This window comes from Varroa jacobsoni, unplaced genomic scaffold (assembly GCF_002532875.2).
Source record: "Varroa jacobsoni isolate VJ856 unplaced genomic scaffold, vjacob_1.0 scaffold_130, whole genome shotgun sequence".
In the NCBI taxonomy this organism is placed as follows: Eukaryota; Metazoa; Arthropoda; class Arachnida; order Mesostigmata; family Varroidae; genus Varroa; species Varroa jacobsoni.
In genome coordinates, this window is record NW_019213032.1 from 78,061 (window position 1) to 104,452 (window position 26,392).

The 26,392-nt window shown below is 40.0% G+C and overlaps 1 protein-coding gene and 1 long non-coding RNA gene across 5 annotated transcripts in view; both read left to right on the top strand.

The window, feature by feature from the left end:
* Positions 1–26,392, top strand: part of LOC111267974 (uncharacterized) — a 100,070-nt gene that overhangs the window by 39,113 nt on the left and 34,565 nt on the right. For both annotated transcript variants that reach the window (XM_022846624.2, XM_022846619.2), the window contains 2 exons: positions 16,821–16,892; positions 18,254–18,319. In XM_022846624.2, the coding sequence (XP_022702359.1) occupies positions 16,821–16,892; positions 18,254–18,319 (138 nt within the window). The remainder of the gene's footprint in view (positions 1–16,820; positions 16,893–18,253; positions 18,320–26,392) is intronic.
* On the top strand, positions 283–7,479 carry LOC111267990 (uncharacterized). Of its 3 annotated transcripts, XR_002684947.2 has the most exons (7): positions 283–933; positions 1,628–1,736; positions 2,257–2,491; positions 3,457–3,697; positions 4,591–5,155; positions 6,408–6,680; positions 6,887–7,479. It is a non-coding gene; the product is annotated as an uncharacterized LOC111267990 (long non-coding RNA). The 3 variants fall into 3 exon arrangements; XR_002684943.2 differs by having other exon boundaries at positions 3,436–3,697; positions 6,408–7,479; XR_015314017.1 differs by having other exon boundaries at positions 6,408–7,479.

Here is a 26,392-nt window from a genome sequence, read left to right on the forward strand (position 1 = left end):
TAATGGTTACCAATACTGTAAACAAAAATTACGACATATTGAACATGGAAGAGGGCCGAGAGAAAAGTTCCTGTTTGAATCTAATATAAGATCTAACCTTCCAGTTCTGTAAATCCGTTGCCAAGATCTTGCTTGTGTGTATAGCCTTAAAAATGATCTCAGTATCAGTAAGTTTAGCAGAAAAATACTCCCAAAGTTGCTCTCGTTAGCAACTGTTACGCAAATCACTACCGATCACTAAGAAGAAAACGAAAACCGTTATCTAGCATACTCGCATTTACGTATCATTGAAATTATCGAAATCTCTGTGTCCAATTTGTGTTCGCTAGCAGTAAAGAAAATCACTATCCAAAAGAAAGTAGCCACACTTGGTGAAATGTACTTCGATCTTTCTTTCTTTGTTTGATTGACAGGATATAATACATAAAGGAGGTAAATTCAGGATCTCACTCTTCAAACGTATATGGGACGGTTAAGTATGCACGTAAGCGCAAATCATGTTTTGATAATTATATAATTTGGTTTTTCGCCGGCTCTGGGCCTGGGATACATCACGCCTTCTGGCTCTGAAATCCCTTGGATTTTACTATTGGAAAAGCCGTCACCAACACGATCGGCCTTGTAGCCACTCAGTCTCCGTATACCCTTCCGGCATTTTTGGCATGTGAAGCAGATTTTTTTTCTTCAGTAAGAGGCGTGTCTCCCTTTCTGAGCGATCTCATGGCCGTCATCCTCGCTGTGTATGCAGATACTTTCAAGTTAGATACAACCCCGCAAAAGCTCTTTGCTTTGATACCGTGATACGAATACGCGACTTACGCTAAATTGGCTTATGATTTTGGCCTCGCTACCGTTTGAGCTATTACCAAAAAAATAATAACGACAGTATTATATTGTCAAGATCATCAATTGGTGCTCATGACCGTTGGACAGGTATGTCGATAGGTAAGCAGGGTTCTTGTTAGGAATTCTCCTATATTAAGTTTATTGGTGATTTTGTATCTGTTCAACTAGATTTGAAACGGATTTCCACTAGTCTGTATTTGTGTATCTACCTAGATGAAGAGGAAAAATATTGTCAGGTGATTTGGCCGAAATGTCAGGGCCTTTGGTGGTCCACTGCATATATTGTTACAAACTTTGCAGTTGGAGTTAAGTGAAAGCATCTAGATAAACAAATAGACACTCACCTAATGCACTCTGCTTACTTTAATTCGTTCGTAGCCGAGGTCAGTGTGTACGAGCTTTAAAACAAACATTCTTCACAAACATTTCTAATGGAATCACCGTTCATTAATAAACTATCGGTAGCACACTTAAATTCTTCATCCATGGTATTCTTCGAGATAAATATAGCACGTGCATATGTACGTAATCAAATGATCTCATCGCGGAAATTCTTATTCTTAGATAGCCATTGTATATTTTGGTACTATTTGTTTAATTTTTTGCACGGCGTTCAGAGATCTTGTACCTTTAATGGGTACCATAGCCAGCATCAATCTCAATGATGATCGATAACGCAGTTTTGCACCATTGAGCCATTTCAACCAGAATTAAATTTTGCTTATTTACAAAAAAAATCCTACGGAACGAAACAAGGTAAATCTCTACCTTTCGTTGATAGCATTTTATAAGGACCAAGCGGATACGAAATCAAGAATTTGTACAACGATTACCAAGCTACCAAGCATGTACGGCCATCTTGGAGAAGGAATCAGCTCGAGCTGTCAGGCGTATGTATGCATAACGAAAATCCAATGCAAACTTGTACTACGTTAAAACTGTAAAGTAAAAAAATCACTAACTCTCATCTAGCTTCGAATTGAATGTATAAAAACCGTACTGAAAATAAATATAGCTTAGATTTTTTAGCTATGCTGTTTTGAATGTTTCTACATGAATTCATCAAATGAAGTTACAAGTTCCTGACTAAAAATCGAAAAGTAGATGTGACGCGTATTGTTGCAAGACTCCTTGCGTATATCTAACTGACAGTAACAACCTTCCTATATTTATGCTGAGAACTTCCCAATTTAAGAAAACACGAATGCATATACATGAACGCCAATGTTTCATTCGCTCGCCAAGCTCAACACGGAGAAAACTGTCGAGGACTAGATTGATTAAAGGGCATTCAAACTCGTGATGTATAGATCGTAAAAGCCGCTAATTTGACTTATAATTTTACGACAGGAATACATTTTCAAAAGATCATTTTCTGCCATTTAGGATCACCGATATCCGATATTGCAGGTTAGCGGACACGGATGTTTATCCAACGGCTTTCCGCCAGTAGGCATACTAATCAATGTGAAAAGATTGGTCGAGATTCCTGGTTATAAATACGGAGGCGTTTAAAGGCATAGTGGGCGCAGGAGGCTAAAGGTCAAGAATCGGATTCGGGATTAGCTAGGCGGTAAACCAACAAAAATCTCAGTCTTGTCCTAAAAGACGCTAAAAACGCCCGCAAAAACTTCAACTACGCGAGGTACGTCCAACCGGCGAATCGTAAACGAGCTATGTCCTCCTCTTTAGTATTATACAGTGGTATGATAATTTTCTGATAAACTCAATTACTGTTAGCTGCTGCAAGACTATACGAGCTTCTTGTGCGGCAATCTGGGAGAAGTATCCAGTTCCTTTGAATCAAGTATTAGTTTCGTTTGATTCCAAAAACGAGCCATTGTCGTCTAAATAGATGTCTTTTCTCATGGCATATATAAACGATTCTTCAAAGAGTTCCTTGGCACTTCGAAGGGACCGGTTGCGCTTTTACCAAACGCGAGATAGACGTAAAGCAAGGATGGCTCATAGTATGATTGAAGAACTTTGAGGGTCAAATAAGGCGCGAACAGGTGTGCCCAAAATTGTTTTACACTTAATACAAACAATCCTTTCGATATCCTAGACATCCTTTCGATGTCCGTTATAGAGGAGCGCTACAAAGCAACGCTATCGCCCTGTATCGATTTCAATATATGGCTAAATATAGACAATTAGAAAAGGAGGGGAACGAGGATGCACTATCCGGCCTAGAGATAGCTATCAGTTATCCATAACAGATAAAGAAGTCAATAGCGAACAGGGTTGTTCAGACGCTGTGGAGTATAATCTTTTTGCAAAACGATCCTCGGAAAATGTTCTGTAGAGGATTACGATAGGTAGCACGTATCATGATTTCGGACTAAACATTGGGAAAGTACACGTTGGCCACTTTTGAGTTGCCAAAATAAAGGCTCTAGCTAGGCAGTGCGCATTGTGGCCGAATATCGTCCCTTTCACTAGAGGTCACCATTCGTGCATTATCGCTATGCGAGATTCTCTGAAAGCAAATGCTGCATTCTTGTTTATTTTTGTTTACGAATTTATATTGACTACATCCAAGTGTGGATAGAAAAGCAATTGCTCGTAGTAATATTCGGATATTATCAGTGTCGTACTACCTCACTGTAGGTAGATACGGGCCTCGTGGTTTTTTCGCGTACCTGCCTATTGGGAACCCCAGGCTAACGGAAGTGGTCAGCCTGTTTGTTAAGCTCGTGAACAGCAAGAGGAATACTGAATATGGACGTACAATGTTTTGAGCGGCTTACGACAATCAACGGGACGGAGGTTCCCGGCAAAACAATATTTTTTGACATCTAAGAAGCAATTTAAGCGACTGACATACTCCGCAGACAGCAGTTCGTTCGAGGTAAAGGGTAAAAATTTTGTGTTTTTTCGCATTGTTTTTTATAATTTGAACGAACGAAAATGTGAGCCATATTTTATGCGACGTGCATAGCATCCCACTGCCAGTCGACTTATCGAGTGGCAGTAATGAGTTTGTCCGTTGAGCATCTCTTAAGAAATTATCTCCAAACACTTGATCGTTCAGGGCAATATAAATTGAGTACTACCAACAATTATACGTTGGAACATTAATAACGCTAAAGTGAACCGACATTTTGCTGCCATTAGCAACAACATCAAGCATTTTGGTATTTTAATGGCGATACCAGGGCAGTTCATTTGTCACCGACAACCTGGCAGACTCGAGACAGCGATATGTAGCCGGGTAATCGACAATAATGGTATTTTTACAGATTTCATCCGACCGAAAAAGCAGTAAAAAAATTAACCTACAGAACCTGTGAAACATATGGGACGCAAGAACCTAGCCCTACCGTGATTCAATGCCCACTTGTTTCCATTGGAAACTCAACACGAACTAAAACATTCGTACATCTGCACAAAGCTTGAATAACTTAAGTAGCGGACTCGTTTGTCGCCGGCGATCTCATTCGAGACGCCTATTGAATCTACTGATTAGCGAATTTTCGGCCTAAGATATTATAAAGCAGTTAGAGAATTTGTAATCGCAACCTTTAAACAATAGAAAAGAGGCCTATGTCAACATGTAGGGTGATTATACAGACTAGTGCAGATGCTAACGTAATATCCTTCAGAGGTCTGCTGGATATATTAGCGCTCCACCATATTGTCTCTAATATCGTCCACTTCTTAGTGCGTTCGTAGATAAACAACCCGATTCCCGCATGGGAGTCGTTTAACAAAAAAGTTTATTCGTTGATTTTGCGTCTTGAGATCTAAATTCAGAGCCGAACAGGAGCACATCGGATATTTCGATTGCTGACGAAACCCAGATGCAGCCAAGCAAAAAGTAATACGCTGTAGCTAAAGTCACATGAGCCGAGGATACTCGGGTGGTCGTCATTGTACAAATGGGAAACTGGACATTGGTTGTACGCACAATCATAGATGACGCGTTGAACTAAAGAACAACCCCCGCTGATGACTGTTACTCTCAAGAAAGATCAGGCACCAGAACTACAGGGGTAAATAGCTGTGAAACCTTCACTCGAGCCAACAGGTGAAGGACCAATAACTAACTCTACGACAAGCAAGCAACAATTAACACATTCAAAAAAATTAAGGATCGGAAAGTTAAGCAGACGCTGAAGGCCGTTAAGGAGAGGCCGATAGAAATTAGTCAAAGAAAGATTCTTGTATACGAGCTAGAGGTTATCAAATACGCCTATGCTTGTTCCTATGAACATGGCGCTAAACTGTATATGGATGTCGACTGTACCTCGTTGTCTAAATGCTAGTGAGAGACATCTTCTTACGTTACAGCGTGCTTCATTCAACCGTATGTACATACACACTTGATATTTAATAATGAGCTTGTTTGTGTTCAATTATTCTAGAATAAGCCGCTACACGGTGTACATATTGTGGTACATGCAGGAGGGTCCACAAGGGAGAGAGCAAACATTGATGTCGTCGTTTCTGGCAACAACTAGATATTAAGTGGCAGTATTAAACTTACAATATAATTAGGATTGTGGTCTGCCTGCCCGCCCTCTGGCTATAACTGGTCTAGAACAAAAGGATTCGTTTTTCTGTGGACAGCCCAAAACGCAGCCTACAATGCACTCGGAAACTCCTCCCGCAATATGCTTAGCAACGTTCCGCAGCTCGTTCAAACGGACACACGTTTTAAGTTGTCTTTCTCTATCCATAAGTGCATTTGTTTATTAAGAGTAACACGGTATTTATCTAAGTCTTCCTTGTTGATCCAGTAAGAAAGCGAATGTCGGTGCGATTAGACAGAGTTTTAATCTCGCATGTTAATTTCGTTTGTTTTTTTTTGTTGCTTTTCGTATTGACGTTATCGGGCGCTGTAATGAAACGAAAACCCACATTTTACAGGCGGTATAACGCGTGGTTATCAATCGACTCGTTTTAGTGAGCAGAATATCTAACGCTAGACTTATATGTTTGCTGATAGCGAAATCACGTCAGGGTGATTTGTTTAAATCCTGACTCACTGATCAGGCTCATGTAGGGTAGCATCGACCTATTGCTTTAATCGGGTACCTTTTTTTTATAACATACTCTAGATATTACATACGAGCTTAACGTGTGTTTGTATTGCGTGCCTTACATTAGTAAATTTTGCGAATGGAACGTATTCAACTGGGCTGTATTTTATATTTTGATCTAAGCGTCAGACCCGCTATTACTGATCAATGAAGTCGACAGACCAATTTTAAACCTGTTATTATTTGTACATCGCTGGCTGTTTTTCGTGTCGCTGCTGTTTTCCGTTAGTGGTAATAATATTTTTGCGTTTATACAATTCGAAACGTCATTGTGTCGTTATATCATACCATAATACATTAACGCGTGGATGGCTTACGCTCGAGTTCCTTTAGTGACTTTATTATTTTTGCTTATATGCAGATATTAATGTATGTTGACTTCGGTAGCTATAAAGTTATGTCCTGTCTAGATGTTTGGAACATAGTTCATGTTTGAACGGTGAGCAAATTCACTGAAAGAATAGTACTAGTTTTGGTACATATACGCGCTTTAACAGTCTATATTACGCCTTACAGTACATCAGATACAGGGCGGACGATGCGTGGTGACTATGTTGTGGTCTGACCGCTTCAATTTTATATAATTACCATTTCGCTCATTCGGGATGGGCGCCAGAGCCTCTTCACGGCTAGCACTGGTGCTTGTATGGACGTAATGCCGTGCTGTGAGCCAGGAGTCCTGCCCAATGCATCGAACATCACAACCGCTGCTGCTGATGCTGACTATTAGCTCGACAAGGCTGGCAATCTAGTCAGCCGCAGAATCCACGAGTGTTCGTGGTGATCAAGGTGATCAAGGGTGATGAAGCCTACTTTTGACGTTTACTGGTGTCCAGGCTGACGTTCGATAAAGCTTTTAACGATTCTTCTACTCACATTGTTAGCTAAAGTGCTCAGTGTGTTTGCCACTCACGCATATATGTACCGATACGTAAGAAGCTCATGCTTCATGCTACCTGTCGATTGTTTTTTCTGTTTTTCTTTGCCCTGTATAGTATAGTCTTCTCGAAAAGAAAGCACTAATGAGAAGAAGCAAAAGGCGTCGGAAAAAAAGGCACGGTTTGACCGAATAGCTGTGATTCAAGCAGAAGGCATCAACAGGAGTGCAGTATGTCGTACTAATGATGGATCGAACGGGCAGTAAGACGACGGTCACACTATTAACGCCCTATAGATTGACGGCATGATTACTAATTAAACAATTGACTGAATTGGTTCGACTAAATAGTATAATCGTTATTTGGGAGTGGTCAAGCTTTTTGTTGTTTTACCATACTGCTTCCAGCTTCGAAGCCTCCTCCATGAAGGCAGCGGTACATTGATGCAGACCTTAATCGGTCTGCCTATCCGCCTTTGTGGTGATAGAGTTCGCTAACTACACTTGGCAGCCGGTGTTCGAAAACAAACACCAGATGGATAGGTCTCGTCGCTGGCCTACTACATGTCATGTCAGTCTATTTATCGTTATTGCCGCCTCACTTGCCTTATTAAACTTGCACAGCCCTAGAAAGGGACATGACCAATCATTAATGCTAGTATATTTCTAAAGGCGGCGTCTAATAAAAAACAAAGTAGTTAGAAAGTAGCGGACCAGATCCTTTCCAGCGTCAACTCGTCTTTTTTGGTTCCAGTGTGTTTCTTGCAACTGTCCGCCAGACGTACGGCGATCGGTCGTAGTCGAACAACACCAATGACGTAGTCGTTGCTGAAGCATATTCATTAGACGATGGCGGATAACGTCAATGAAGAATGGACGTGTAGAGTCGAGGAGAACGATGCACAAGGACAACAGGGAAGCAGGATGCAACGGAAGGATGCGCGACCCTTTCACAGATACAAATAGAATCCTTCTCTCACACATAGAAGCACACGATAAACATGTGTATACCGTTATCGACGGGTGAGGATTGCAGTCTCACTACTACCGTCCGGTTCCTGCTGGTTGGCTGGTGCTCTGTTTCGTCTTGTTGCTGTTGATTAGCCATGTTGTGTTACGGTCTCGTAACAGAATCGTAGAGTGAGGCACATAGAACGGATGTGAAACAGGAAGACGCATTTGTATGCATATACGCGTACACGCAAACACAGACACAGAGAGAGGGAGAAAGGGAGGGAGAGAGAGAAAGAGAGAGAGAGAGAGAAAAAACAGGGAAAAATAAATAAAATCCCTGTTGAAATTTATAGTGTATCTATAGCAGAAACAAGACATCTATCTATCTATATATCAAGCTGTCAATAACGATATAATCTGACGAGAATTTTTATTTGTGAAACAACAAACAGAATATCTAGCTAGCATTAACGTACAGTATTTATACACAGGGCGGATACTTAATTGTTTACAATTTATTTCGTCTTGCTAATCCTTCCACGGCTTAGTCGAAACGACCGTCCTTACAGAGCTGTTATAGAACGGCGGATTATAGGCTTCCAAGGGTCATTTGCCTTTTGTTTCTGGATGGTCAGCAGTTCTATACGTTTTCACAACGACCGTATCGTTTCACAGTTAGAAGCCCCAGTCCGACATCTGACACAACAGAAAATAACAAATTGTTACCTCCTTGGTATTAACTTATGGGCATACAAACTTACCCTAGTTTTGGCTGTGTACCTATAGTTACCTTACATATGGCCTCGACAATTCGTTCCTTTGTTTTGTTTTGTTATTTTATTAAAGCGAAACATAAAAAAAAATATTTTAATAATAAATTATTTTTATTAATGTTGCAAAAACATGCACTTAATTGGTTCAAAGATTTGGTCATATGGATTACGCTAACTGAAAAAAAGTTTAGTTATCTGTCCGTCATTGGATCATGATTGAATCCGTAAGTATTGATTCAGGATCGAATCAAAATAATAATGAATAATATTAATGACTCATGTTTACTGAAGTAATATATGGACACGGTTCGGCTGACGTCGCATTAATATTAACAAAATTAAGGGCTGTGCGCAGACGATTTTATCGAATTTGTCTTATATGTGACGTTGCTGAATGGACGATGCTGCGGAAATTGCAACAAGTTAGATATTTACGCGTATATAAATTATATAATAATCTATTATCAATTTTGCTATAAATTTTTTTATGATAAGCATTAAAGATAAAGCTGCCTAAGTAGGCTAGGAATGGATTAAACATATCGAACAAAAATTTTTACATAATGTATGTACAATGCATTACAACCTAAACATTCAGCCTTTTTAGGCAAAAATCTATTTCGCATATATCACGCCATATGAGCCAAACACATTTGGGTATTGCGGTTCTATCGATCAATTGAATTCTTATAAATCACCTTCAGGTTATACGAGTGTAGAGCCGTTGAAAATACTCTGGTCTGAGCTGTTCTCTCGTAGAACTAGTCTAAATTTGTCCTCTATAAGCTATGGATGTCGATTGTTGAAGTCAAGCTTAAGCAACGTGGGTGATCTTTCAGCTTCTGCCCACAATGTCAGCTATAGCGAAGTTAAACAGGACCTCAATACTGATGTATTTTCACGGCTTGAACGACGAACGCAAAATAGCACTAGCAGTGAAGTAGTCGCAGTCAGTCAATGGCAGGGAGTTTCCTTTTCTCGAACCATAAAGCTTCTCTATGGCTCGAAGCGGTGATAAATGAGGCTCAATAGAGTTCAATTCTCTATGGAGTTCGTCGTCTACTATTCACGAATGTAAACTTGCAGGGCTAAAACAGTTGAATTTTCAGCGTGCGACTAGTTCTTTATGGTTCGGGCTAAAGGCGCCATCACTGCGACAACTACTAAGAGCGATGTGGGTAATCAGTGCATATCGCTTGCCTACATATATCGTTTCCAGTATTTGGCGGTCGTATCAGCTTTTGATAAATCCCTATGCTCCATTGACGTCACTTTTCTTTACGGTGAAACATCCCTCGGGGCTGAAAAAGTCACTAGGTGCATACTTTAGCAAGTATCACGAACAACCAACTTAAGTAGCTCGTGAACGATACGCATATGTCCTTAGAGCAACACGGTTTTTGATCGACATAAATTTCATGCAACCCAGCACGAGAGAATCAGAAGGATCTATGCGACTATATGAAACGCACAAAGCAGAATTGGAAAATCTGTAATATTTTCCACGTGGCTATTGAAAATTATGCTTGATTTTGTAGAATAGTGGCCTGAATACGGATTACGCATACGAAGGCAGATTAGTAGGGAGTTTAATTCGAAAGAGGAGGTTTATCAGCTCCTTGGTATGCTGTGGTAATGTTTTTGCGTGTCGCTGTTATCGCGTCTGCTGCGGCACTGGACAAAAGGCGTCCCTGGGGATTCGCCCCCTCCCTGTCAAACCCATGGAATCAGATAGGCACTAGCATCCAAAACGCTGCGGCATGCGAAGAAAGAACCACCGCTCAGGGGACGTTCGGTTGTGTCAAAAGGATGAATCTGCGCTATGTTAGCAAGCTGAGCTGGTCCACATGAGGTCCCATTGGCAGGTTATGAATTCGGGTCAGATTTTCGCCTGTAGACGATGGTTTTAGCATGACAGGACGACGTCGTGTAGAGATGACACGCCGTTTATTTTCCGTGCCTTGTGGGTCTGCATGAGTGCGTACGTACTAATAGTAAGGGAAAAGCTACTATAACAGTAGTAAAGGATAATGTCCTTTTTTTGTATATATATATATATATATATATATATATATATATAAGAATACAATAGTGGCATTAGACAGTAATGAAAGTTGTTTCTCGAAGAGGAACTATAGCTTTCTTTGAGAGCTCTGATGAAATACCTCTACCACTCTTGCCCATAATACTTATATACAACGTTGATGACGGTTGCCGTCGATCAAAACATTTGGCCCATGTTATCAAAGCGAAAACTGGAGGATCTGACTCACTTAGCTTGAAGGCTGCACCGTCTAGCTGTTCATCGATAGGTACTTGGTCCATATGGATAAAAATATGTATTTACTTGAACATAAGGAGGCGTGATTGGCTATTTCTTGTTTACTTCTAAGAACCTTCGAATTATTATCCATCGTTCCCTCTCAGAACCTATGTAAGTCAAAACTAAATTAATATATTATGCGGGTTAGATTACGATGCATCGGTCAAATTTCATAGATTCATAAAGGCGTGAGCACTGTTTTCTTTAAAAGCTTGTCATAACCGGGCTTCATGGGGGCGCTAACCGGCCAGTGGTCTCGGATAACGAAAGAACATGAAGGCTTTGTGAAACCAAGATCTGTCCAGTTCTACTCTTTTGGCGACACTCCTTGTGATAACAGAAAGCGGTATTAGGTCGAGCAAACGCCATCGGCTTGAAGCGCTTGTACTAAAAAACGGACGATACGGAACGACATTGGCTATTCATTGGACTTCCGACGTAAATGAAATACCTACTACGGCGAAAACCCTAAAAACTCTAAAAAAAAAGACAGTTCAAGTGAAAAATGTACAGGTCAGACCTCATGCACTGCTGTGCGTTGCAGGTGCCATGAACAAAACTATTGTCGACACTGAACACGGTGCAAAGAAGTCAATAGCGAGACGCGTAACTGAGGATGAAGCCCCTAGCCGGAGACCCTACCTCTGCGACCCCGCTAGCATAATCATAACAACGTTATTTCGCCTATTCAGGTCGTAAATGTACTTTCAGATGACACGAGATGTCATCGTTATGCGAAACTCTCTGAGGGTCGTGCACTCAAGTGCGCCTTCGCAGTGCTCAAGGGCCTGCGGGAAAGCAAGAGCCAGAAATAGCAGAGAAAAAGAACGACTCTCAACTATGAAGTGGCGGGGATAGCAGCAAGTCTTTTGCTAGAATAAATTGTAGGGTAGTAACTCGAGATCCCTCAATTACAGAGATTACTTGCTCACACCTCGTGACTGGGAGACTGGGGTTTTCCGTATACTGCTCTCCAACTGGTTTTTCCAGCAAACCTGGTGCTTATCCGTTAGGCTTTAACCCTTTGCCAAGCTAAAATAATTTCTGCCATGATTTAATTAAGTAGAACAGTACAGTACGTGATCATTTAATCCTCCTCCTCCTTCTTTTTGTTCATTTTTGTAGCGTAAAAGAAATAACGGAGGCTGGCAGACGATGACTTTGAGGTATACCTTATAGCAACGATCGCTGTTTCTATGAGACACCTTATAGTAACATTAGGTGAAGCTGCGTGATGAAGTGTACTGCCAAATGAACGATAATACGATTAGCGATTGGACCTAATTTGGAAATCAGCTCCGTTAATCTTCACTGATTTGAGTAACATTTGTGAAGATTATAGCAACTGTGCCAAGATGTCACTGGTCATGTGAGTTAAGTAAGATGCTAAACATGATGATATATTGTATAGTAAACCTTGTACGATTTTACGGTAGAATAGTTTGATTATATTTTCGAGGGCTTCGAGAGATTTAGCTAAAGGAAAGATGACATAGATATTGATGTCATAGCCTTCATCAGCCATAGCTGATGTGATTCTACGAAGCTCAGGGCTTCAACTCTTGACGAAGTGTTCTGTCGACGAGTGATGTTGTCGATCGATCTGCAATACGAGACTTGACCAATTAATGATTTACATAATTATAAGGAGAATTGTTAGGCTTTTCAGTCTCGAATTTGTTGCCCTGTTGTGTTCACCAACCATAACAGGTGGGGTCGCGCAGCTTCACTTCGTATAATAAGGGTACCATATTATCCCCCTTAGTTAAAGGCATTGTTGGAGTTAGCACTGTTAGCATACGCCGCCTGAGAGTGATAGATTATAATTGAACGTAATGCGTGCACTTAGGAAAAAATAGTGACACTCATGGGTTTAGCTTCGCGGGCCACTGTTTTGACAGATTTTTGTTATACCTCTCTGGGTCATAAACGCCGTACTTAGTTGAAACGCTTACATAAAAATGTTCGCTGTTTATCTCGACAAGGATTCCTGTTTTGATGATCGAAGGCAGTCTGTCTCTAATATTTTGCGTGCCGCAATGGGGCCAATGCCTGATCAATAACACTTTATAGGGGATCCCGCTCATGTAACACGTTTGAATCAAATGGCCAATGGACAAATGCAATGGTCTATGAAAAAAGGCGTAGCGGCTTAAAATAGGCTCATCGATACATTGTTCTAGGTAGGTTGAAGTACATACTAAATTTTAGAGTTTTTTGTTAGACAGAAAAAAACTGTCGTTAACTGATTTGAACTATAAGATCATAGAAGAAGCGTTATGCTGTATATCGGTCTCCAAATTCACTACCTGCCTTAATTGCAACCGATTTTAAAGTAGCCTAATATCTGTGATTGTATGTATATAATATAAGTGACTGGTATATCAAGGACGGATAATGATCCTAATTAAATAGTCATAACACCATTGTTATCGGTGTAATTTTGAGAAGAAGATAGAACGTCTTCAACCTAATTCTATAACCATTCGAATGGGCAGTAGGTCATATTTTTGTGTTGGGTCTACCATCAAATGATTGTTCGATTACGTCGTCGATAACCACTATGCTCAGTATTACTTTAGCTACCTGCTGCTATTACTTCAAATTACGATCCTTATACAAAAGATTGCAAAGAAACAAAAAGTCAGCGTTAAACATGGTTTAACTGAGCTTGCCGTTATAGGTATTGCAGAAGCAGCTCAGGGTTTTGCTGAAGCATTGATCGAAAAATGCGTGTTTGAATCTTAGTCGAGGTGGTCGGGAATTGAACCTATACAGTTATGTACAGATTATGGTACTTTCCTGTCAAACTGCAGAATATTGATCAGAGGTGAAGAAGTAATGTTTGACTAAGGACGAATTGACAAATGAAATTAAAGTAACTATTCTAACCAGAAGGAAAAGGTCTAGCGCGTATGTAGTGAGATTAATTCTAATTAAATTTTGTTTATTTTCTGTTATTATCAATATCTATGAATGTAAAATAATGCTTTTGTCTATAAGCCGTTCTAATCCAACGATCTATTATCTAATACGTAATATGAATAAAGTGTCGTTTCGTTACGAGGTAACGGACAGTGGAGATTGCCTCATTTGTCATCGCAGCCAACGCCGTTGATAGGAAAGGTATTTCAATAATGAGACACTAGATTAGTTTCTTCGTTCGCGTTCGGGTGGGTGGATCGAGTTGACCATATCAACAAACAATAGCCAAACGTGGGCTGAGCTGACCCATGCCCGACGTCAAGTAGATGTGCGTAAATTCAAGGAGGGATAGATAGACAGATTAGTCAGAGTCTACATAGTACGTATATTTTAAATGAACGAATACAACTGCTAGATGCTGAAAATATGTAATCTATTCTACAAAATTCTAAAATTTCTATCTATTTTCGAACACTACGCGCAAAAATATCTCTTATCATACGAGCTATTCTTTCGTACGTCACTATGGAAGTATCCGCATCTTTCCGAATTTTTCGAAAGACAGGTGAACTAATGCTAAACGTCAAAGATGATTTCTCACAGTGATTTTTGTTGATGATCCCAAAAAACCCTTCAGTATACGGATACTGTCGTACTTTTCAAGTCATTGTGTTCTGTCGTGTTTATAAAACGACTGAATTTATGCAAGTTCCTACTTCCTCCATTGTTGCAATCTGTCCCACTAAATTCAAAGGTCTAGAGGTCAGAAGTCCTTGCACATACAACCACACAGAGAAATAGAGCGCCATAGTTGTTCCACAGGGGTGCTTGAAAGCGTTGACGAACTGGTCAAGCGAACTTAAGACATAGATTCTTGGGGTCGACTTCCGTTGGTCTACATAGTTGCTGTCAGCGATGAGGGGCCTCCAACAGCCCCTTGGGTGTTGATGGATCCGAGTGTAATAAAAGTTTAAGGCAGTTTCAAAGGGGAAAACGCCGCCTCAGGGGATCTTCTTTTCTATTATCAAAAGAGCCCTTCTCTACCATACTGAACTAATAAACACCGAGCGAGCAAACGACCCCAAAAGAACATCCACCGTTCGATGGGCTGAAATCAGCCAAAAAAATTGGGCGTGCAATGTGGGGCAAATATACATAGGTTTAGGACCTATATGTGTTTCTTCAGATCGGTGGCGTACAACAGAGAGCCAAAACATTAACATGTTTCAATTTAGCACTGGTCAAAATGATTTCCCTTCTTTACCCGTGTAAGCATACACGTGCATTTATCGCACGTCGGTCGGTCGGTCGATCTGAAATTGATAAAGATTTTTAGCCCGTAGATATGGCCACGATCTACTAATGACGGTCGTGATTAATAGTATATAGTATACGCCAAAATAAATCATGTTTATATAGAGATAAACGATTGAACTCTGTGTTAATCAGTGTTCGCATATCATTGAACACGCTACGCTGATATATGAAACTAAATAGTCTCTCCTTCGATCAAGCGTAGTTTGACTTAATTGTGGTGGTATCGCTATCCATGCTGACGCATACGATGTTGTTAACTATCTTTAGATATTTCTGCCCAGTCATGGTTGAAATCTTCTAACCGGGTCTATACGCAACGTAGAGAAGATATCGCTACTAACTAGCGTAACACTGGGCCTCCCTAAACAACTTAAAGAATCGCCCTAGATTATGTCGCTCTATATATCGAGGCCACGAATAAATATAGATTGCTATCCGTTCAGTGGAGGAAGCATGTTCCATTAGCCCTTAAGAAGAAGAAGAAGTAGAACACGAGGGTAAGGCTAATAAATTTGAATATATTACGCCTGGCCGAAGAAAACTTCAAACGTTCCATATAGTCGCTTAGATCTAGGGATACTACTGCTGAACCTTACACTGGCTAGAGTGAGTGCCCGCAACGAACTTACCAGACCTAGTGTTTGCCTCCGGATCAAATTTTATTCCCATCTTCTGTCAGGAAGCTCTCGAAAACCTAGACGACCAGATTAAGGAAGTTTCGCCGTGCGTAAACTCGGGCCCCATAATATGTCATTTCTTACTTTCACTCAATAGATAACTATATATACGCAAATAATAATTTTTGTACGTCCCACGAGCTCCAGTAGTCTGTAGCATAAGAAAAAGTGTCTATATATAGTAAACTTAAGTTACGTACAATGAAGTTGGGATGAATATTACAAACTACTAAGTTTATACCGAAAAGTTATATCTCCGTATATGATCAGATAATGTACTTAGTTTTGTAGGGTCTCTATATACTGTGCAATATTTCACGTTTCAGACTTGAAAGATGTCACATCAACGATGAGCTCCGTACATAGACGCATGTTGATATGATGTTTCCGCAGCTCGTACACTAAAGCTGGATTCGCCTGTTCAGGAAATCCATCGAGGGTACCAGCCTTTATGGCAATACTGTCTATCATCGTTAATATGCATTCATTTAGGGATCAAGCGAAACCAAAGCTACAGGGCAATGTAGCCGCAGCCGCTGGCGATGTGAAGGATGAGAACCGTAACAGCGGCGGCGACGATGACCACGATGTTAACGCTCTATTTGTTTATTCATGAGGGGTTGCATGAGTGAGGGTTCCACGGAAGAACAAAGCGAATTTCTGAGAAAAGCATGGACAAAACTCTATTATTTTCTTCTTAGAAAAATGTATAACCTTATATACTGACAATTTACGTGTCCCCCACCTATTTCTGCAAAACTTGTATCAAGTTTTATAGAAGTAAATTACTGTTTATGTCCAAAGCGTTTAGGTATCCTATTCATTGTGCGAACCTGAAGCATTGCTTTATCGCGTTAATTGGAGCAATAAAAAATGAACATTCAACAGAAACGTCTATTTTCTGCCGTGGCGTGTGCTCTAGTTGAATTTTTTATACAGGTACCTATTAAAAAAAGTTTTTCGAAAAGCACATGGAAACACAAAATTGGTAAATCATGTTGCTTACGTAATACCTGTAGATCAAATACTTTTTTGTTTATATAATTACCTAATCGAATTTATAATTCGCATTAATTATTTCAGGGTGATTGTATCACTGCCGCTTGAAACTGAGGACCTCGATCTCGCTAAATATTTCCCAAACCTCAGCGACCTGTAAGTGCAAAATATCTATTATTACACAATTTGTATAAATATATGTTTGCGCATTAATAATAATAATAATAAAATCCATTCCCTATGAGAGTAAGAGCCGGGGCGGTACGATGAGTACCCTATTCACAAACAACAATTGTGTTGAGTAAAACATAAACATGTATTCGATGTAGTTATTACGAGGGTTATTACAGTGGCCAAGATCCGATTGATTATCTATCGAGGTTTCTATATCGTTTTTCTATATCGTTCTATATCGAGTTCATAAGAGCAACAAACCAGAGAATGACAATTCTGTCCTAAGAATCACCCGTTGTCTTTCTATTATTCAATAGAGTCTACAAGTAAGATCACGCTATACTTCGAGCATGACAAAAGTCCTAAATTGTGGAATGGTCCCCAAGCTTGGACCTGAATAAAGGCACAATGAAATGTTCCTGGAAGGACCTGTTACTAGGATTCTTCGTATTAGAGCTCTCTAAATCGTCTGAAAGAGGTTCAAGACAGTATTGGTCAGAACGAGCTTTGTCAAAGGGCCAAATTACTTGTAGATTTTTCAGCGGCAGACTACTGCTACTGTTAGAACTCTAGCGAAGCTGAGCAGTTTGCTTCGTTGTTGGAGTTGTGCAGCGTACGGCATACGGCTCCCACGAGACGTCAAAGCAAATTTTCTATCCCTACCTGTTTACTTGCTCCATGGCAATCAAGTGACGAGCTTAGCTGGATTGCTATTTATGGCTTGCACAACGTCTTTTTATTAATACCTTATTTTGTGCTCGACCCCTTAGATTTATACATACGCAGTCGCATGCCTAAAGTTATCTCTGCATTGTCCTGTACGCAGGCCACTGAAGACACTCCAGTGTTTATGGAAAATTGTATACGCTTGTATCAAAGTAAGACATTATATTATTATTATTATTACACGTGCCAAAAAGAGATTTTATGAAAATATTTAAATAAACGTATTCGACAAATACAGATAGTACTAAACAAACAACCCGTACAAGTTTCATATGGAGTGCAATGGGAACTAGAATTTGCAGGAATTCCTGTATATGCAATTATGCTGTAATAATGTTCCAGCTTAGAAATAGAGTTCCATCTTTCCAGAGCAAAGGTATATATAAATATATTCGATGGGAATGAAAAAACGACCTGTTTTATGCCGAAGCTACACGAAATGATCTGGTTTAGATAAAGCTAGCAGATGAAGCACTTGCGTTGAAGAAGAGAAATGTCAGCTTTATCTAGACGACGGTCGTGCGCTACGCTCGAACAATATGAGTAAATAGCTTATTTTTTGACCTTTTCTTACTCATTCAACAACGATTTTGACATTTTGTGCATTGTGCTTGCAGGCGGCTAATGAACGTAAGCCTTACGAATCTTCCAGATTTGCGCGGGCTCGGTCATCTCGTCGAGTTGTAAGTGATTTTATTTTGGTATCACGTTTATAGGAAAAGCGTTAACAGACGCCAACACACGTAGACCTTAATGTCAAAGGCAATTGCTGTGGCCTCAAAACTACGGTGCTAGCCATCAAGCAAAAGATGGCGGTTTAGGCTCGATGATATGACACATTTAAGCAACTTGTGCAGAAAAGTGACCGATTTTTTCTTATGCTAAGGTATTCTATTCTTAATTCATTAGCGGAATTAACCCAAGGTGACACTTTTGCATAATTTAAAGGCAGAGTGGCGGTAAGGCCCAATACGTTCGCTAGTCGTTCAGCTTTTTGCGGTTGGCAGATCGTCATTAAGTGGACCACCTAATTGCTTCATTGTACGGCAGCACCGAATTATTGTTTGAAGATCGGCATGTTGAACGCTCGCTTATTCGACATATGTGAAAACAATCGTTCGGACATTTAACATTGTAACATACTATTTCAGCAGTAGAGAGCATAAGAGTAATCAGCGCGCAATAAGTACTGTTGCTTTAACCTATTTTAACAATCGATACGATTGATTCCTTTTAGGACTAATTAGGTAGTGTTTTTTTCCTAATCATTTTCTTTTTCTATAACTAGAGCGTTATATTGTTTTTTTTCTATTTTTATCGATGGAAAAATCGGTTATGAGTGTAGACATTATTGCTTAAGATCACAATTGTTCGTTTTATAAAGAACGCGGCGAAACTGACCCGTTTTCAGAAGCAATGAAAACGGTTAGTTTACATTAGTAGACTTCTGTATGCTAGCTACCTTTATCTTGTCTCATTCTCAGCGATCGTTGTTAAGGAAAACTATTCCCACAATCAAATATCAGATTTATCCTGCCATTTATCAACGAAGACCTAAATTGCTGCAGGTACGTTTATCGGTGTTCCTTGACGAAGCTGATGCCACCTGAGGCACTGGCGTCATCCGCTGAAACCCTTCTCACCCTGTAAGCAGTCGCATTTGAGACTCACGTCTTAAGTCTTAAGTCAACGAAGATGTTTTGTAGTGGCTGATGCACCTTGCGAGCGCAAGAGCTTGTTTTCCGCTAAAGATCAACGCTTTTACATACGATTCATCTGTCTACCTCCATCCAAGAAACGTCTTCAGATTGGCTATGCAGTGTTGTTTTCTGTTCATCTGGTTAAGCTACATCGAACCAATTAATTGGCTAAGGCAGCGAGAGTTACCGGAAGGTGCTAAACTATTGCTTTGTTTGGCTTCTGTTAATTAATTCAGCTTGGTAATCAATACATGATACTATTGCCCGAGACAGTCATTAGGGTAGGACAACAAGGGCTGAAAGAACAGAATAATCTTTTGGCGTTACTTGGCCTATGAAGATGCTAAAAAAAGAAACGGAATGCCTATTACTAGCAAATATTATCATCATAAGTGAAAATAGCCTAATAGAACAGCCTACTTATGACTTCCTTAATCCATGCATATCTATTTTTCTCGACCATCAATCAGAAACTTGGAAAGCTTCTTGACGTTTTTGATCGACTTGGAGACAAGCGATTCCTGCCGAGAGTTCGTTTAAAAGATTGTGACGTAGTGGAAGTTCGCCTCGATTTTCAAAATACGTCACCGTTTTCAGTCACATAAAAAGCGCATAGACCCTACCGTTTACGATGGACACGGCCTGAACAGATGATCAGCCAATGAGCCCATAGAGAAGTGCCAAGTGGCCATCCTAGAATCTAGGTACAGCCTCCGCCGCAGCTACGAATAGGTTCACGAATGCGTATGGATGACTCTGTGCTTTCATAGTGCATGCTGCCAGTAGTAATAACAAAGTAACACTGCAACCGTTGATAAATCATTGGCTACTGCGCTAACATAGAAAACAATGATATCGACATTTTACTACAATGCAATGTGTGTATAAATGTTTCTTCTAGCTTATTTAATACTGGGCATATGATCGCATCCGTCGATGAAATTACGTCTCATTTGTTTAAAAATACGTACATCCGGTCATACATGTATGTATTTTATAAGCGTATATCACTCGGAGACATTTCTGTGTTTTGTTTGTAACGCTTTGACAGTTCGTTTCGTTGTTTACGAGTTGCTCCTTTGCCATCTGACGGTATTACACGTACATGCTAACCTTATTCCGACGGCGATTCCTTGGATATATTGGCTTTATTTTTATTGCACGAAGCAAATGGGGCCTTGGACGAAGCTGGGAGAGTACGACCAGCGCAATTTTAAAGTCCATTGTAACAAATAAATCTATTCGCTTGATTTATTATATTTGTTTCGTTATTTGATGTAATTTTCGTAGATTCGGTGCACCTACAGAACAAACTTAATAACAGGCTTAAAACTTAAACATATGTTGTATTACGCTATCTGTATTTGTTACGCGTATCGAACAATCTATATCACGATACATTTCATAAGTATATATAACGACATCCGCATTTCGACATAGTTATTATAGGTACCCATCACTTATTTCAACACGCAATGTACAAAGGCAACTAACTATGGCTTTGGCAGTCTGATTGCCACTTTGCAATGAACAACTTCCTTCCAGTGGATTCTGGTAGATATGTCACTTTCGATCAAACAACGTAAGGTTGTTGAGATGAATTAGATGGTTAGTTTCCAGTGTCCGTCTCCTAGTAAAAATGGGCCTCCTTTCGTATTGTGTACGGAAGTAGCTAGTTTATCTAAAAGGACGCGGTTGAGGCGGATGTTCGTTTTATTACTTTAAATAGAGATCATAACGATGGCGGCCGAAGTGCTTAGCTTTAATGTAGCATCCTGCTAATCTTAAACGAGAGGGAACCGTTAGTATTAGTTAACATTGGCCGATTAAATTAGCTGAACGCTTGCTTGAAACGGAAAGGCGTGTAGTATAAATGATATCTTGAATACACATGTGGCTGATATATCTGTATCTAAAGTGTATATTTTCACAGTGTACCTAAGAATTTCAAACATGAATCCTTGGATTCGAACCTGTCACAGACTATATGCTGATACATTACGTTGTGTGCACAGCGTAATTTTAATCGATTTTAATTTTTTTCCGATAGAAATATTGCATTACTTTGTATTACCCTAAATCTAATATCCATATATAGCCCACCTAGCAGTCCTCCAAGTTTATAGATAACGTGCACGTGCCAAAGTAATTGCTTCCAATTGAAGTATCTGAGGTAGCATAGTTAAGCCTGCATTAGCAGTTTTTGATGATGACATAGCCTGTCATCAAGGAACTCTATTATCGATACTGAAAAGAAATATCTCATCATATCATAAGGTACTTTAGGATAATTTGCAGTGTCATAGCAAAGAAAGCTCAACTAAAAGATCAAACCTAGATTTTATTCAAATGTTCTCAAATGAAATAAATTATATTGAAACGGGAAATAAGGTTAGATCGGAAATTTCGTGACAACTATAAGATCTCAGTCACGTTCTGATATCCTGTTTAAAGTAAATACCTTTCTGGGGCCCGACGTTAGATGCTTCCAAATCTCTGACCAGAAAAACTTCTGGTTTGCCAGAATACAGAACACGATTCTCTGTGGCAGAACGGTTTAATGTACACCGTTGTTTATAATTTCGATAATAGCATAAGCCATAACATCTTTCTCATTCACAAAACTTTGACAGCATCTTAAGTCTTTATATAATGAGTTATGTGAACCCATTGCGTAAACGCTTAATTGATATTTCGCTAAATAACGAATGGCGGTAAAAACCAAGAAATAAAATCCCCTATAATTCATTTTTCCTCTCATTACCGTCCCAGTAATCTATATAGAGGATGGGTAAGCGTACATACATCGATGCACGAATACAATTTTCACTATTTCCTTTCGGATGAGTTTATGATCCTGCATGTCATCGAGAGGGAAACTACCGCAGTGACCCAATCCTGCGCATTTTAAAGTGGCGTAATTATGTCATTGCATTCAAGTAGAATTTGCGTAGCGGGGATCTGTGAACAAAAGTGAGACGAAACATTCGAAGGACGATACTCCGTAGCCAAGTATGCAGTACAAAGGACATATGAGGCATAACAACGAAATGGGTCCGGACCTAGCTGTCCGTTTGCTCTATTTATACTTTTGCTTGTGTAAAGTCTATGCAAGCATTTTCATAGTTACACAGTTGGGTCGATAACGCTAGTCTTCTCAAACAGATTTAGTCCCTTCGATTGTAAATGGATATTCCTTCACTGATATGTACGTCTGCAGAAACCCTCTGTTACCACTAACTTTGTCTGAAATATCGGTGGGTGAAATGCAAACATGGCAATATTAGATAATAAGATACGTGTCTCTATTACAACTAAATATGTTCGCTAACCGGGACTAGACTATATGCATATATACAGACACAAATATATTACTTGCACTTCAGCAGTACAGAACTTTTAAATAATAAGACTTATTCCATCTCGGAATTTTCGGAGAACTGCTGAGCATAAACAGAAAAATATATAGTATTAGAAAGCAGCTAAAAATGAGCGAAAAACTAGACAAGCACACATGGGGTACTGGTGATGTTAGAGAGGTAGAGGATAAGACGAGGAACTTAGTATGGCTGGCACGACAAACAACCCAACAGAAGCATCGATCGGAACGCAACTAATAAACGTTCTTAACGTCGTGAAAAAAATTTTCTTTTATTTATTTAAATGTGTCTATGCTTGGTAAGATCAATGCTGTAAAATGTAGAGTAAATACTAAATTAAAGCAAGTTCAAACATTCAATTGTGGGGCTACCATGTTATGTGGCAAATCAACTTCCTACCAAAAAAAAAACACGAAAGAACGCTTCTACTGAACATTTTACGATAATAGCAAAAGAAAAAAAAGATGAAATTTAATGAATTGTTGTCCGTCTTGTTTGTATAGCAAGCCGATTTACTCGTAATCTACATAGTAGAGCTGAAGCTTTGCTGATCCCCGTATTCTGCTAAGTAATAAAAACCCGGAACACGTTTGGAGGTGTACACGAACGTTAGAGGCAATAGTGTCCTTTGATATGCTCCACACAACTGTTATGCTACCAGGCCTGCAAAAAGTTTTCCCAATGTACACACCTAAAGATATTCAGCCCGTAGCTTAGATGACTTTGGCAACTGAGAATAGTCAATGTGGGCTGGCACCCATGGAATTTTGACATTCACCGTCATGTCTAGTTCGAAATAAAAAAAAACTAATCGAAAAAGAGCCTGGTAATTGCGTTAAATCATAAGGTTGTTGGGTTGTGTTGTTAGGAGCAAGTTGGGTAAAAGCAAAGTAGTGCGGTGGATATGAGTAAAAACGCCACAAAAGGCCCCCCACAGCAATCTTGTGTATGAGTGAGACTTGTGTGATACATCCCAAGCATAAATAATGGATTGAATAGACGTATGTTTGCCGAAAAAGGGTGGAGGAATTCGAAGGTGGAAAGGGGATAAAAGATTACCGCTGCATCATCCCAGGGACAGGGAATATCTAAAAGAATGGAAAATGGCCTTATGGAGTTGCAACGGACTTAATGGCATTTTTGATAGATGATAGGTAGTACGCTACACACGTGATCTCCAAAGACGATATGGGGGATGAAACCATGACTAAGGACACCAAAAAGATTACCTGTGTAAACACAGTACACACTAAAGGGTCAAAAGCTGTAAACAAATGAACCTTCCATCACATCTGCTTCTTCTATCTAAATATATTTTCCAATCCAAGGAACGTGTGCAGTCAATGCGAAAAGTAATAGGACCGACCGCACCATAATATCAGCGAACGTAAATGCGTTAAACATAGATCACAGTCATCTATCGTGGTAACACGTTGAATGACGATTAACCGCTCAGAGTTGAAAACAGATACACAAAAGCAGTATATATATATATATATGAAAATCTCACTGAGAACTTTTCACGGGATAATCCGGTAAAATGGGTGAAAATTACGCATGCCTGAAAAGAAGAGAGACTTACGAAGTATGTGAATATTAGAACTGGCAACTTGCGCATTGGTAAAGAATGAAAAAAGTGGTGGGCATTTACATAGGTCTTTACATGAAAAAGTACATACTGGAAGATGTATTAGACGCCCAAAATTGTAACCCAAGACCATGAATTGTGATAATCGCTAGTACCTGTCTCAATAAAGGACGTGTCGAGGAGCTAATTCTCACCGTGATATGTAAATTTTAGATTTTAGGAAGAGGACGCTGTCAAATGGTAAAGCCGAAACGGGCGCTTTTTAGAAGACGAAGCGACCTTAGAAGTTGTAGTAGATCCCTGTGCTTAATACTAATTGAGGTAAGGCTTCCTTTATGGGATCTGCAGGTCCGTTTTTAAATTCCTGTTGACGTCTCTATATATAAATAGCCCGACTCAGCTTTGTCATCGGCTAGTGAGAGCAAGCACTCTAAAGCCATTTGTTCTGGATTTACATAGCCATAAATGTATATCAATCTACCTAAAGACATTCATCTATTTAATCTATTATAATTGGGCCACTTTTTTCGATGCATTTTCTTCATCCCTTAGCCGAGATCGTCTAGCGCGAGCGGGCCCTACATCACGCTACACTGTACAAACCTCCTCCTAATCCCCTTGTGCGCGTGTCGGACAGGATTCCAGTGTTCCCAAAGCCGGCTAATGAATCTTATGACTTCCGGCTTTTAACGAGCCCGGGACGAACCCACGTAACAAGACTTGCCGTCATCTTAATGTATATCTTGTTGTCGCGCTAGTACTCCTAGTGAGCTCGCCTCTTTTCTCTGCCTTATGAAGTTTATGAAACGAATTGACATAAACACAAGGTTTTTTAAAAAAAAAAAAAGAAAAAAGATAACTTTCTTCATTAACAGAGGAAGTGTAGTATGTGTCGTTGCCGAGATTTAAAGCGGCCCCTTGCCTCTTTCAGCCATAGGCTTGACATCCAGGTTATCACGTCGGTACTGGATATAGCAACAAATGGTTTTTGGGAAGTGTGAGCTCGACAGAGCCCGTCGTGCCTGACCGAAAATAAAGCTTCAAACGGCACTCGGCAACTTACTGTTATATCGGTACCACGCGACCTCGTGGCAGCGTTGTCGAATGAAAGCAATTGTACGCAGCCTGGTGGCAGTCGTCCAACGTTTAGATGGAGCGGGTGCCTCGGATGTTACAGTATCGAGCCCAAACAAACGAATATGCAGGGACTCAGGACGCAGCCCATAAGGGCCGCGCTGTTGTGGTACCACCATCAGCAAAGACGGGCAGCGAATATCAGTCTTATCTTACATCTTAACAAGGTTTGGCTCTCGAGAAGGTTGGAAAAAAGTTAGGTGATCACATGGGCGGGCATGCGTTGTCACATCAGAGCGCCAGGATTTTGTTGAGCCGAATTGTTGGTATTTAAGGCCATCTAAAAAGCCCTTAAGGCCATTCATGAGTCGAAGGTACAATTTTATATGGGAAGTCGTCCAGCCTCGAACTCGGCGACACGAAAACTCGAACATCTACGATATTTGCTACCAAACAGAATATACCAACCAACATAGCCTCTTCTCAACATCTATGAAAGTAGGTGGTAAAAAACAAACTCGAAAATTCTATTGAACACAAGCTCTTAGGATTACAAAAAGCAAAGCTGTTTAGCCAGATGGTGTCTGAAATGCAAAGGCATCGTCCTGTTAAAAGTCGTGGCGGTTTTTTTTAGAAAATCCACTTAAACTGCGTTGCCCTCAATGATCTGACCCACGAAGTCATTTCCGAATGGAGACAGCGATGTATACCAGCAGCAGACATGGAAAGACGGTGGCCAGGGGATGGGGCCATTCCACATGGTCGCGTTCGCCGGATGCGGTGATACTGATGTAAATGCTTGATATCAAAGACGATTTTTGGCTGCTTAACGCTTTGCGTAAAGCTACGTCCTGTCCGATATGTTGCGATATATACGGCGAACGGCGCAGTCGTCGGCATCTAATAGAATTATATATATATATATATATAGTTCTATATGTAGTTCGTATTTACACAAGCACATATATGCTTTCTGCTAATGTGCGAGCTATAATAATGATAAATATATTAAGG